Source organism: Indicator indicator, chromosome 22 (assembly GCF_027791375.1).
Source record: "Indicator indicator isolate 239-I01 chromosome 22, UM_Iind_1.1, whole genome shotgun sequence".
NCBI classification, from domain to species: domain Eukaryota; kingdom Metazoa; phylum Chordata; class Aves; order Piciformes; family Indicatoridae; genus Indicator; species Indicator indicator.
In genome coordinates, this window is record NC_072031.1 from 16,066,642 (window position 1) to 16,079,692 (window position 13,051).

General features: G+C 49.5%; 1 protein-coding gene across 1 annotated transcript; it reads right to left on the reverse strand.

Moving 5' to 3' along the window:
- Positions 1–6,875: 6,875 nt before the first annotated feature.
- On the reverse strand, positions 6,876–10,773 carry SOX8 (SRY-box transcription factor 8). The gene is made up of 3 exons (XM_054391085.1): positions 10,331–10,773; positions 8,541–8,779; positions 6,876–7,612 (listed from the first exon to the last, which is right to left on the reverse strand). Exons 1-3 carry the CDS (start codon positions 10,771–10,773, stop codon positions 6,876–6,878), a joined length of 1,419 nt encoding a protein of 472 aa, XP_054247060.1.
- Positions 10,774–13,051: the final 2,278 nt, after the last annotated feature.

A 13,051-nucleotide genomic window follows, 5' to 3' on the forward strand; every position in this document is an offset into this window, starting at 1 on the left:
TCTGCAAACAAACAAAAAAACCCAAATCAACTCACTTTCCAGCTAAACCACAGAAGCAGCCAGCACCCAGCCACAGCTACTGAAATCTGCAAATACCCTGTGACAGGAACCCACCAGGAGCCTCCTGGGCTGAGCCAGCAGCCGAGGGCTCCCAAAAGCCCACGCTGAGGGAGCAGCCCTGGATCCTGTCAGGTCACATCAGCAGGGGTTGCCCTGCAACCTCTGTGGCTCTGGCACAGGCTGGGCTGGCAGGAGGGCAGGAGAACGAAGCCATTTGTAATAAGCACCAGTTTTCTGTGGTTTGGGCTCCAGGGGGGATTATTTTTAGCTCCTGCTGACTCATTTGGGAAATGGCTTCCCCTCCCCAAGCCTCATCCTTTGCCATTTGGTGCCATCCTTAATTCCTTAGGAATAAAATGAACTTAAAATGACACCAACCCAGCTCAGCTGGGCAGTGGTGGAGGAGATGGGACTTGGGCTGGGCTGGGTCTCCCTGGCTCCCACGGTCCTGCGCAGCTTTCCTCTCTTCATAAATTAATGAATACACCTCTGCAGGGTCCCCAGGAAGGGTGCAGCAGTGGTGAGGTACTGGACAACGCCTCTCTTGGGAGCTGGGGTTCCTCTGTGCATCGCTCATGGAACACAGGGGAGTTGATGTGAAATTCCCCTGGTTTCAGTCCCCCCTCCCAGAAAGGGAGTTTGGGCTCTTTCTGCTGGTGAACTCGTGCTGAAGAACTTGCCTTCAGATGTAAAAGACACTAAACCAATTGGACCCAACCTCATGCTCCTGAAGACTGAAAACAGGGTAATCACGGAGTCATCTTAAAGCCTTCCCTGAGGCCTGGGTTCATTCCCAGGCTGAGCTCACTACAGCATCTCCTCAGCTTGCCCAGCCCTGCCCCTGCAGCTCCTGTGGCCACCAAACCTTCCCAAGGGCTTGCACCCTGCTGCTCCTGCTCCCCAGATCTCTCTGGCTTTGCACAGCAGTGGAGCTCTGCCCTGCTCAGGTTATGGTCACAGCATCTGCTGCTCATCTGAGTATGGTTTCTGCTCCCTCCTGCTGCTCCAACACCACATGTTCCAAACAGCACTCCTATCTCCAGTTATCTGTAGTTTATATTTCATATATTTTCCCTCCAGATCCCAAAAAACAACTAACCAGAGGCTGTGAGCACTCCGTCTTGGCAATGGGAGGATTAAATATGGCAGAAGGATGAGGTAGCTACCCATCTCATCGAGCATCAGGCTGGAGATGAGGGATGGGGGCAGCCCCATGGCTGCTGCTTCCAGGAGCAGCATGTGAGGGTGGCCAACTCTCTGGAGATCCCATAGGGAGAAGTTTTGCATGGGAAGAGTCCAGGGAGCTCGCCCAAGATGGGTTGTCCTATGCATCATCTCTCACATCCCCAAGTCTTCACAGAATCATAGAAGGGACCCTCAAAGGTCATCTTATCCAACCCCATGCAGTCAGCAGGGACATCTTTAACTAGAATCAGGTTGCTCAGGGCCCCATCAAGTCTGACCCTGAATGTCTCTAGGCATGGGGTCTCTGCCACACCTCTGGGCAACCTGTTCCAGTATTCCACCACTCTGATTGTAAAGAACTTCCTCCTCATGTCCTATCCTGTTCCAGTTTAAAACCATGGTCTTGCTGTGGGCTGGGTCTGGGGAGCCCAGCTGGAAAAATCTAAACATCCCAAGGAGGTCAATCCATGGAAAAGCAGCTGGGATATACCCATGTGGAAGTGCATTAGAGCTGAACACCCTCACAGAAAGGGCATTTCAGGAATTTCTTCGCCATAAACCTAACACCCAGCTGTAAAAAAAAAAAAAAAAAAAAAAAAAAAAGGAAAATAAAACCAACAACAAACCAAACCAACCAGAAAAGTGTACCCAAAGTTGATATCGCTCCAGGAAAAATTATAATAAGGAGGATGGGAAGGGACTTTTTTCCACCATACAGAAGGAATGTGGACATGGTCTATAAAATTAATTTCCCCTTTCTGACTGAGCAGAACCTCCTGAGCCATTCTGATAAACAGCAACATCCATTATTGTCTGCAGCAAAACTAAAAGAAAAAAAAAAGGAGGAACTTTTATCACTTGTGTGTCCCTGCAATTATCTTGAGAAGCCTTTTTTATGTTGACAGGCAGGGGTCAAAAGCTGGTCTTGGTTTCACCTGATCTTATTGACTTCTGCAGAGACATTCCAGCTTCACGCCAACACAAGAGCCATCAGAGCCAGGCTGGGGACACACAATGCTGCCATTCATGGCAGGAAGATGCTGGGCTCATGGAAAATCAATTCCCTTGCTGTAGACAACATCTACACAGAAAGGAAAAAAAATGGAAGAAAAGGACAATGCAGGGAAATGCATTTTGACAAACAGCCTGAATTGCAACTCAAAATGCTCTTCTCTGAGTCAAAACCGTGGGCCCCTGAGCGATGTTCTTCTGCTGTGGAAATTAAAGGGGAGATCTGTATGTTTGACTGTAAAGCTAAGCATGGGGAATGAACTTCTGGTGCCCTTAGAAGCTCCCAGCTCACCCTAAAGCCTGGGTCACTGAGGTTTTATTCAGGCTGGTGAATTTTCCCTGCCTCCATTTTGTAACCTCTTTGAATTTTACTCCACAGTGAACATGCAGTGAGTAGCCCAGACTCGGTGAGGTGCCAAAACAAGTTGAATGTCAGCATTCAGCAGGAGCTACTCCAAGGGGAGCTGCCTCCAGGAGCTGCAGAGGGGTCTCCAGGCCCACATTATCACTCAGACCCACCAAAGGGACTAGATCTGTGGCATTTTATTTCTGCAGATATCAGTTTAAGCCAAGCTGATTTTGCAAAGCCTGCAGAAAGCAAAACCGAGTGGAAGTTAAGCCAAACCAAGCAAATGGATTTAAAATCTGCCCATTTGGGATGTGCTTTTCCTTGGTGCAGTGGCTAGGCTGGGCCAGGAGTCCTGTGGCTGCCCAGGGCTCCCATGGGAGCAGAGCACATCTCCAAACAGACAGCTCCTGGACATGCTGAGGATGTTGCACTCACTGGATGTCACTCTGTGCTAGGAAGCCATGGCTGGTAAAATACCACGGGGGAAGGAGGAAGAGCTTGGGAATGTTCCCCAAGCCTGTGCTGGGGATCCATCCTGCTGAGTGCACAGACCCCCATCCCTCCCTCCCAGATCCCTCCATCCAGAGATGCTTTGGTCCAGTGTCTAATTTCAGCTCATTCATTTACAATATTATCAAATTTTAACCCTATTTTCCAGATGGACCCAGGTCTCAGTGGAATCACTGTGAGCTTTACTGTTAAAAAGCAAGAAGAAACCAACACTCAAATTCCCATCCCACCCTTTTCTCCCCCTCACCCCCCATCAAAGCATGAGGCTGTGGAGCAGCTCTACCTCAAGGTGCAGAACAAGCAAAGCCAAAAATCTTTTTTTTTTTTTTTTTGAGTGTGAGTGAGGATTAACAATTGAAACTCAGATTGTAACTGGAAGGGGGGAGAAGAGAGGAAAGACAGCCTCCTATGACAGTGATTCTGCAGCTTTGGCGTGCAGTGCAACAAAGTCGTTTTGCTAGCAGTTCTGTAAATGAGTGCGGAGAAAATGGTGTCCAGTTACAGACACTCTGGCAGGATAGCTCTTGGCAGGTCCTGCAACCAGCAACTTTGCACTGGGACTCTGTTAACGTTCCTGAAGCTCCATTAATTGTCATCATATTTATTTTCCCCCTAACCCCTCCATCATTAAAGCCTTTTCCACAGCGCTGCAAGTCCCCAGCTTGTTTCTCGGGCAGAAGCAGCAGTTTCCCTCATCCCAACCCTTTCACCCCAGTTCACAGCCCAGCCTGAAAGCCTTGCAACCAGTGAAAGCAAACTGCAGCTTCATTTATATAAGCAAAAAGTCACTAATGTGACCATTTTAATGACTGCATTCAAAAGAAACAAACACCACACCAACCGCTCCCTGGAACGTATAATTTGGTTGCTGTCCTCACTCAGAGGCGTTTACAGGGTACCATTCCTACGTGCTGTAGGGAAGAACAGCAACTTGGGCTGAAACTATCCAGCCTGACCTTGCAAGCCCTCACCCATGTGAGCAGTCTCAATGAAATCCTGTGAAATTCCTGGGATTACAGGCGTGGAAATACACTGCAAGTGAAAAAAAAACTTAAACCAAAATTAAAGAAATCACAGAATTGTTTTGGTTGGAAAAGGCCTTTAAGATCATGGAGTCCAACCATTATCTAACTTGACCAAGTCTGGTGCTAAACCATGTACCACATCTACATGGACTTTAAATTCCTCCAGGAATGGTGATTCAACCACCTCCCTGGGCAGCCTGTTGCAGTTTCTGCTAATGCCCAACCTAAACCTCCCATGGTACAACTTGAGGCCATTTCCTCTCTTCCTATCCCTTGCTCCTTGGGAGAAGAGACCAATACCCACCTGGCTCCAGCCTCCTTGCAGGCAGTTGCAGAGAGCAATGAGGTCTCCCCTTAGCCTTCTTTCCTCCAGACTAAACACTCCCAATCCCCTCAGCAGCTCCTCACAAGACCTCTTCTCCAGAAGTAAAAGCAAATGAATAATCTCATAAGACAACAATTAAGTACAGGAAATGGGAGCAAGGTAAGACCAAGAATCAAAAAAAAAAAAAAAACCCCAAACAACAAACACAACCCAAAAATGAAGAGGCTACCAGGAAAAAAAGCAAATCTTGGTCAAAATATTTTATTCCAAATCACACAGAGGATGTTAGGGTTGGAAGGGACCTCTGGAGATCAAGCCCAGTCCCCCTTGCCAGAGCAGGACCATACACAGGTCACACAGGAATAACCTGCTCCCCACCCTTGCTTTTCAGCTCAGAAGGAGGCTCAAGAATGAAAAGAAACAACCCAGAAGACATGGTTGATAAAAAGCAAATTTCTTTTTAATCTTATCAAATGGATCTGTACAAAAGTTAGCATTGCTTAGTCAGAAGCGAGTGAAGAGAACAGATCAGTAAAAGCCAAAAAAAAAAAGTCTTTCAAACTTTACACAGAAAAATAGATTGCATAAAAACCAGGTTTCTGTCATTTTTTTTGTTTGTTTGCTTTCTCCCCCATGCCCCACAGCAGCCCTCCCACCCCCCACCAAAAAGAAATATGCCAAAAATATTTTTAGGCAGGGAAAAAAAAAGAAAAAAAAAACCCAAAACAACAACAAAAAAGAGAGAGTAGGAAACGTAGAAAAGGTAAAAAGGTGAAAAACCTCTGAAATGTAGGTTTAGATTTACAAAGTTTCTTTAAAGGCACAAGTTACCATAAAATAGGTGGTTATTATATGCTCAGCATACAATGGAAGAAGTAGAAATATACCAACAAAATATTAGTCTAAAACTAAGTACCTAAACTTTTTTTTCTTTTTTTTTTTTTACTCTTTTTTTTTTTTTCCTTAGTGGAGAAGATTTTAGTTTCACAGCTTGATGGATGATATCTGGTCCCTAGAGAAGCCAAAAAATTAGAGCAGACATTGATCATTTCTCACTGAACTCCATTGCCCTACAAAGTAGTCCTGGTGCTGGAGGTGTACGAAGACTCTGCGACGCCTTCAGTCCAGTTTGAACAGCCAGGAAAAAAAAAAAAAACAACACAAAACCCAAACCCCAAACAAATTCCTGCTCCTTCCTGCAACAGTTTTTTAGCCTCCCAATTTAAAGGAGTAACTTTTCCACCCCCTCCCCATCTCATCCTTTTCCATTCCCTGGTGGTGACCAGGTCTGCGTCGGGCAATGGATTCATTCAGTCCCACTCTCAAACAACTGCTGCAGCAGTTCCAAATGAAAAACAAAAATCAAGACAAAAAAAGACCAAAAAAAAAAAAAACCAACTGGAAAAAAATTTAATCAGCTCACGACACCATTTTATTATATCATCAGCTCCACTATTTTTTAGGCTCCCTCCCATACCCCCATCTTTAAAAATATTTTTTTTTTAATTCTACCTTTTTTTTTTTTTGCACAGAATTACTTCATTAATTAAAAGACAAAAAAAGAAAAAGAAATAATAATACAGACATAAATATTTTAACAGATTAAAAAAAACCTAACCAACCAAACCAACCAACCAAAGACATTTTAAGCTTCCAAAAGAAAAAAAGAACAAAATGTTAATTACAGCCTCGCTTAGAAGAACTCCTGATTAAAAAAAAAAAAAAAAGGAGGAAAAAAAAAGAAACCAAAAACACAACAAAACAACAAATAGTTCGGACACTGAATCACTTGGTCCCACCAGACTCATTTTGCTCCCACAAGGTTGTTACACAGAGTCAGCCGAATTTTTTTGGGGGGGTTTCCTCAGTGTTGGTCCCAGCGAGTTCTTTGCTCTCAAGGTTGGTCCAGTTCCTCCAGTTCCTCACATTGCAATAGACCCTGAAAGTCTCAGAACAGCTTTTTTGTTGTTGTTTCTTTCTTTCTTTCCCCACCCTCCCCCTTTCCCCACCCTTCCCTGCTCCGCTTTTGCACTTGTCAACTTCCACGAGGAGTAAGTTCAGTCCTCACAGAGGAGTCAAATGGGTTTTGTCCTTCATTTATTCAAAAGGAATTGCTTTTCCTTTACCTTATTTTCCTCGATTTCTTTTTCCTTAATTACCTTTTAATGTCAATTTTGTTTTGTGGGGATTTTTTTTTCTTCTTTTTTAAATCATATTCATTAAAGAAAAATAGAGCTCTGTCCTTTTGTAGAGTTTCAAAGCAAAGGGGACACATCCAGTCGCAAGGAGCAGAGTTCCCAGTGGCTCAGGAGGCACTTCGGAAACTATCAGGGCACTCCACACTCTTCCTCTTCCATTCCTTCATTAGTGCATATGTTGGGGAAGCCCTCGGGAGAGCTCCACACGTCCTTTAAGGCCTCGTCAGGGTCGTATAGACCGGCTGGTCCCAGTTAGCGGTGGGGCTGTGGGCCGGCGGGATGGACAAGCCATTGAGGATGGGCGTCGCGTAGGGTCGGCGGGAGGAGTGGAAATAGGGATACTGGTAAATGCTGGAGGGGTAGCCAGGGTAGGGGTTGTAGTAGTTGGAGCTCTGCAGGTCCGTGTAGTCACACTGGGAGCTGGAGAAGGAGGCGGCGGCCGTGGCGGTGGAGGCGGTGGTGGCGCAGGCCTGGGCGCTGTAGGAGCCATAGTCGTTGTGCGGGGGGGAGCCGTGGGACTGGTCGCTGTAGTGGCTGGGGCTCAGCTGCTCCGTTTTGATGTGTGGCCTTTGCTGGGCAGAGTCGACCGACGACGGCGAGGCCGAGGCAGGGCTTTTGTGAGTCCAGACTTGGTTGGTCCCAGCGGTGCCGGTGGCGGAGTGGGAGTAGGAGGTGCCATAGGAGCCGGCAGTGGCGCCGGGGCCGTGCTCGGCCGGCATGGCAGCGTGGCCGTTGAGCGGCAGGTACTGGTCGAACTCGTGCACATCGAAGGTCTCCATGTTGTTGATGACCTCGCTGCTCAGCTCCGAGATGTCCACGTTGCTGAAGTCAATGTTCTGACGACCGCTTTCCACAAGGCGGCGGCCCTCATGCTTCAGCTCCTGCTTGCTCCCGTGGTGGAGGTCGGTTTTGGGGGTGGTGGGTGGGGTGGGCGGCCCATGGGTCTGGCCTGGGGAGGAGAAGACAGCAAGACTTTAACAAGTGTCCACGAAACGCCAAACTCCATCAAGGACCATTAAAAAAACAACATGTCTGTTTCACCCCTTTCTAAGTGCTGCAGAGGGATTAAAACCTACAGCTCTACTGTAGGAGCTGGCTGATGTCCCCCTGCAACCACACCAAGGACCACATCCTCAGCTGGAGCAGACCATTGCATGTGTGATGCTTCACAACGGGGAGGAGATGAGGAGCCTGCTGATCCATCAGGATCACTCTGGGACATGGCAGGACACCCTTAGCAGCACAAACTCCCCCTCTCCTGGGCAGCAGAACCAGAGGGGTGATTTGGAGAGACCCTCTCAGCTTCTCCCCACAGGCAGGCTGAAGCTATAGCTGCTCTCCTGGAGGCAGTGAGGCCGGGCTGGGGCTGGGATCCCCAGCCAGGCTGGGGGAGAGAGCACAGACACGTCTGAGGCTGCAGGACGTTAGCAATCCTCCTGGAATCTGTCAACACAAGCCCTGTGCCAACTCACAGCGTCGCCCACAAGTGGGGAGCTTCACGGGGAAGCTGCATCTCCAGGAACCTGCTCCCCCAGCACAGGGCCAAGGGATTATTGACCCTGATTAGATAGCAATTAATTCTCCCTGCTCCTGAGCCAGCTGGGAAACAGGGATCCCAGCATTTGAGGAATTTCCCATCGCACAGTTTGGTCTATAAACATTTAGCAAAGAAAGTTGTGGCCACGTTCACAACCCGGTGCAAAACCACAGCTCTTGGGGCAAGGACTCCTGCTTTTGGGTGGCCTCAATCCCACCAATATCCATCTAGAGGGGCAGACGAACCCATGCCCACCAGCGGGCTCATGTCCCAAAGGAGCATACATGGAATTGGCAAGGTTGGTGGTTCGGGGGTTTTTTTGCCCTAGGTAGTCCTTTACCTGTGTGATCTCCGTGATGGTGGGAATCAGCCATGCCCCCCAGCCCGCTGTCTGCTTTGTAGATCTGGGAGCTGGCGTGGTGGCTGAGCTCAGCCCCTGAGTCGGAGTCGCTCTGCCCGGCTTTCACGCTCTTCCTCCTCCGGGGCTGGTATTTATAATCCGGGTGATCCTTTTTGTGCTGGACCCTGAGCCTCTCAGCTTCTTCCACAAAGGGACGTTTCTCGTTTTCACTTAACAAGCTGGATTTTGTTAATTTAAAAAGAAGGAAGAGGGAGGGGGGAAAAAATAAAAATAAATCCCAAATTAACATCTTTTCCTTGAAAGTTTTCAGTTTATTTCCAGTCCCATTTCCCACACACTGATTTGAGCAACCAGAAAGGTAATTAAGGGTCTCCTCCAACCAAAACAATTCTATGAAAACAAATTTGGCAAAAAAGGGCTGAACTGCATTGCAAAAATGTAGTAAAAAATTATTTACAGAGGTGCAGAAGACACTGACTGCTATGGACAAAACTGCATTGCAAAAATGTAGTAAAAAATTATTTACAGAGGTGCAGAAGACACTGACTGCTATGGACAATGAGAGCCAGGCAAACCAAAATTCTCCTGCCCCATTTTAAACGCCTCTGCCAAATATTATTCTGATGTTTGTCCTACAGATGCCATCCCCTTACCAGGGCAAACAACATTGACTCTTCCCAGCTTTGTCCAGTGCTTACAAAGATGGCAACATTGATGGGATTATTCCTTTCAAAACACTTCCCTGCCCTACATCTCTCCTTGGAAAGTCTTGGAGAGTCTCAAAACAGCAGCAGGAGCACCACTGGCCGGAAGAGACAGGAGAAGACAAGTTTGGTGAAGCCAGACTCGATCGAATGTGCCACACGGTAAAACATGGCTTGTGGCAAAGCCTTGGAGAGCTGAGAGCACCCAGAGGACACCCAGCAAAAAAAATGGTTTGCAGCAGTGGGCAGCTCTGAGCTCACAGATAAGAAGGGACATTAGAAAGTTGATTAAAATAGCTGCTAAAAGTCAGCTTATTTGGGTCTAGGGCTCATTAAGTGACAAGCAAGGGTGCAAAGGGAGAAAAAGTTGGGGAAAGCCTTTGTAAAAGAAGCAATTAAAGAAAAATCTCAGCCTCATGGGGATGGGGATGTGGGAAATGAAGAGAGAAAAGGGCCCAGGCTGCATATCTCGGTGGTGGAGCAGGGAAAACCCTCGCGTGGGGAAGGACCCTGCACACAGGGCGTTTCTCAGGGCAGGGACCAGTGCGTCCTCCACAGCCTGCAAAGCCCCCGGGGTATTTCTGCACGTGAGCTCCAAACGCTGCAAGCTTCCCCCGCAGCCACAGAAATAAACCAGAATTAATAAAATAAAAAAATAAGCGGTGGGAGGCAGAATCCAGCCGCGCACCCAGAAGTAAAGCCCCCGTTGCCTTCCTGGGCAGCCCGCGGGCGTCCCGCCGGTCTGTCCCGCTAAAATAAGGGTGTCTGGGGGGGATGTCTGCGTGCAGCTCAGTCCGGCGCGGAGACCCACGGGGGGATGCGCGGAGCGGTGCCCTACAGAAGGGCAGATGCGCAGAGCTATGTCCCGCGGAGGGGGAGATGAGCGGGGCTGTACCATTCAGGGGGGTGATGCGCGGCCGAGAGCGGTGCCCTGCGGAGCCGTGTCCGCGGAGGACGATGCGCTGCCGGCAGTCGTGCGACACTCCGCAGAAAGGGAGACGCGCGGCCGCGGGAGCGGTAACCCCGCAGAACGGGAGATGCGCGGATGCGCCGCACAGGACTCACCGCCAGAGCTTGCCGAGGGTCTTGCTGAGCTCGGCGTTGTGCAGATGCGGATACTGGTCGGCCAGTTTCCTGCGGGCGGCCTGCGCCCAGACCATGAAGGCGTTCATGGGCCGCTTGACGTGCGGCTTGGCCTTGAGCGATCCGTTGCCTCGGACGGGCATAGGCACCAGGCTCCAGTCGTAGCCCTTCAGCACCTGCGAGACGGCATCACGGATGCAGGCGGGAAAGCGCTCATCAACCTCGGCCGCGTCCACCTTAGAGCCCAATGCAGCGGCCCCGGGAGGACGCGGAGCGGCCGCGGGGGCGCAGCCCAGACCCTCGGAACCGGCGGGGGAAAGCGGCGAGTCGGAATCCGAGTCCACGTGGGACATGGAACTGGTGGTGCCGGTGGGGCTGCACGGAGCCTCCAGCGCTTTGTCGTGCTCCTCGGTCATGTTGAGCATTGGGGTGGCCGTAGAGTAAGGGGGGTTTAAAAAAAACGAGGCGAAGGGGCTAAGCCGCCCCAAAAGGGGCGAAGATGTGCCCGGAGTGAAGTGGCGAGGGGCTGCGCACCCCTCCGCGGGTGCTCGAAAAGCAAGAAAAAAAGAAGATTGAAAAAGAATAATAGAACTTTAGAAAAATAAAAATTAAGAGGCACGAAGTCGCGAGAAAAGGAAAAATAACTTCAAAAATCAGCCGAAAAGCAAAAAACAACCAGAACCAGGCGCAGTCCTGCCGCCGTCCCGCTCCGCGCTGCTCCGCCACCCCGCTCCGCGCCCGCGCTGCAGGTCCGGTGCGAAACGCGGCCCCTGGCAACAAGTGACTTTAATGGGGGAGCAGGAGGCCCCGCCTCCCTCCCAGCTTCCTACTGGTGGAAATGGATGTCTTATTTGCATAACAGGCGGGGAATCGCCTTCTACCCGCCCACCGCGCTTCTGCCGCTGCGCTGGCTGGAGTCGCCGCCGCCGCCGCCGAGGGGTCCCGCTGCCCCGGGCCCTCTTTTGGGGTGTGTGGAGTTTCCTCCTCCCTACTGCAGATTGTCCGGAAGACCTCCCTCCCACCAGCGGTGTTTTATAGCCCTGGTGTGTTTTATATTCCTGGTGTGCGGAGGGTCCCTTCCCTGGCTTGGCTGGTGGTACCGGAGAACGGGTTCAGGGCGCTTGCCAGGCTCGGCGGCGGCATGCTGAGCCCCTTCCCTAGCCCTATTCCAAGCCCTGTGGGATGAGGCAGGCGCCGTGAAGAGTTGCGGGGTGCCACCGGGATGAGACGGCAGCAGCCGTCACCTTCTCGGGGCTCCGGTGCGGCGGGGACCGTTCGTGCCCCTAGGTACGGCCGGTCACATCTTTAGCTCCTTTTCCGAGCTGGTTTTTAGACAGAAGTACTGATGCGCCCCGGTTGTAAGAGAAGTTGGAGCCGGCCGTGTAACCCCTTCAGCCCTCCGATTGCTGAGCTCCGATGTTCACGATGCTGTCGTGCGCTCCCCGCTCTCTTCAACGGCCAAAGAACGGAGGAAAAGCAGCGATTGATGGGAAGAACCAAAACGACCCTCTCCAGCCCCCTAGCCCCGTCTTTCCCCGACTCTCCCCACAGCCTTCCCGCCGCTGGTCTCAGTCCCGGACGCTCGGGAAGGTAGCGCTGGGGCTGTCCCGGCCGAGTTCTGCCCGGTGCCGGCGGCTTTGCAGCGTCCGGAGGAGGATGCGGCACCACGGGGTGAGCTTTCGGGTCTGGGCTTGGGGGGGTTACCCGCAAAATCTCGTCCCCTTCAGCAAACACTCCCTGTTTAAAAGTTCTCCCTGCTTGCTGCCCCTCTCCAAGCTCTCCCTGGCTTCGCAGCGTCTCTTTGGAGCATTTGATTTTAATTACCGGCGGAATCCAGCCTTCTAATTGCGACTGGAAAGAAAAATGCAGCTCCCCAAATTCCAGTTTTAGCCGCTGCTTCCCCCCAACTCCAAAAAAAAAAAAAAAAAAAAAAAAAAAAAAAAAAAAGGAAGGTCAAATACAAGATTTCCAAGAAAAAATAATTAGACATTGTGGGAGTGCTTCAAGTATTCTAGCATTTAAAAAGTAGCAGGAATGGAAGGGGGGTGAGTGGAGATGAGAGCACTTTGTTTAATTACTGCGATGAATAATCACCTTGGAATAAAGTATTTGCTTTGAATTTAAATTTAATTCGAATTTAAACACTGTTTAGGTGTGCCTGAATATCCCAACACCTTCAAAGTGAAAATGAAAATATTCCAGTAAAGTGCCAAGTGGGATCAGGTTGGAGTTTAAAATTCTCTCGTTTCCTTATTAGTCGCTTCTCAAGATTTCAACTTCCAGTTTGCAGAGTCACAAAGTGAGTTACCTCTGGACAATGTTCTTGGAAACTGGATTTTAGAAAGTGTCTGTTAAAAAAAAAATATTGCCTTGAAGGCTCATGGTGTGATTTATCTGTTGATCTTGTGAAGAGAAGCTGAATTTTTCTTCCAGGGCCCAATCCAAAGCTTAAAGAAGTTGTGGAAGAGTTTCTGTTGTCCTGGTGTCTTTGCAGTACTGTGGACACTTGGCAATATGTTGTTTTGTTTTGTTTTGTTTTTTTCCTCACATGAGGTAAAAAACCTCCATATAATAAACATACGTTTCTGCCTTTGGGTCCTCACAGATCTTTAAGTTACTTGCTGAAATTCTGTGAGTAAGGAAAATTCTGATGTACTCATTTAGAGGTGGCAATAATCGCTATTTTCAGTTCCTCTTTTCAAA

What these genes read in the sequence shown, in the direction of transcription:
- SOX8 (XM_054391085.1), bottom strand. Translation starts at nt 10,773, where the DNA reads ATGCTCAACATGACCGAGGAGCACGACAAAGCGCTGGAGGCTCCGTGC. An exon ending in ACCCTCGGCAAGCTCTGGCG is followed by an intron (nt 8,780 to 10,330) that starts GTGAGTCCTGTG and finishes AACAAAATCCAG; the next exon opens with CTTGTTAAGTGAAAACGAGA. An exon ending in CCATCACGGAGATCACACAG is followed by an intron (nt 7,613 to 8,540) that starts GTAAAGGACTAC and finishes TCTCCTCCCCAG; the next exon opens with GCCAGACCCATGGGCCGCCC.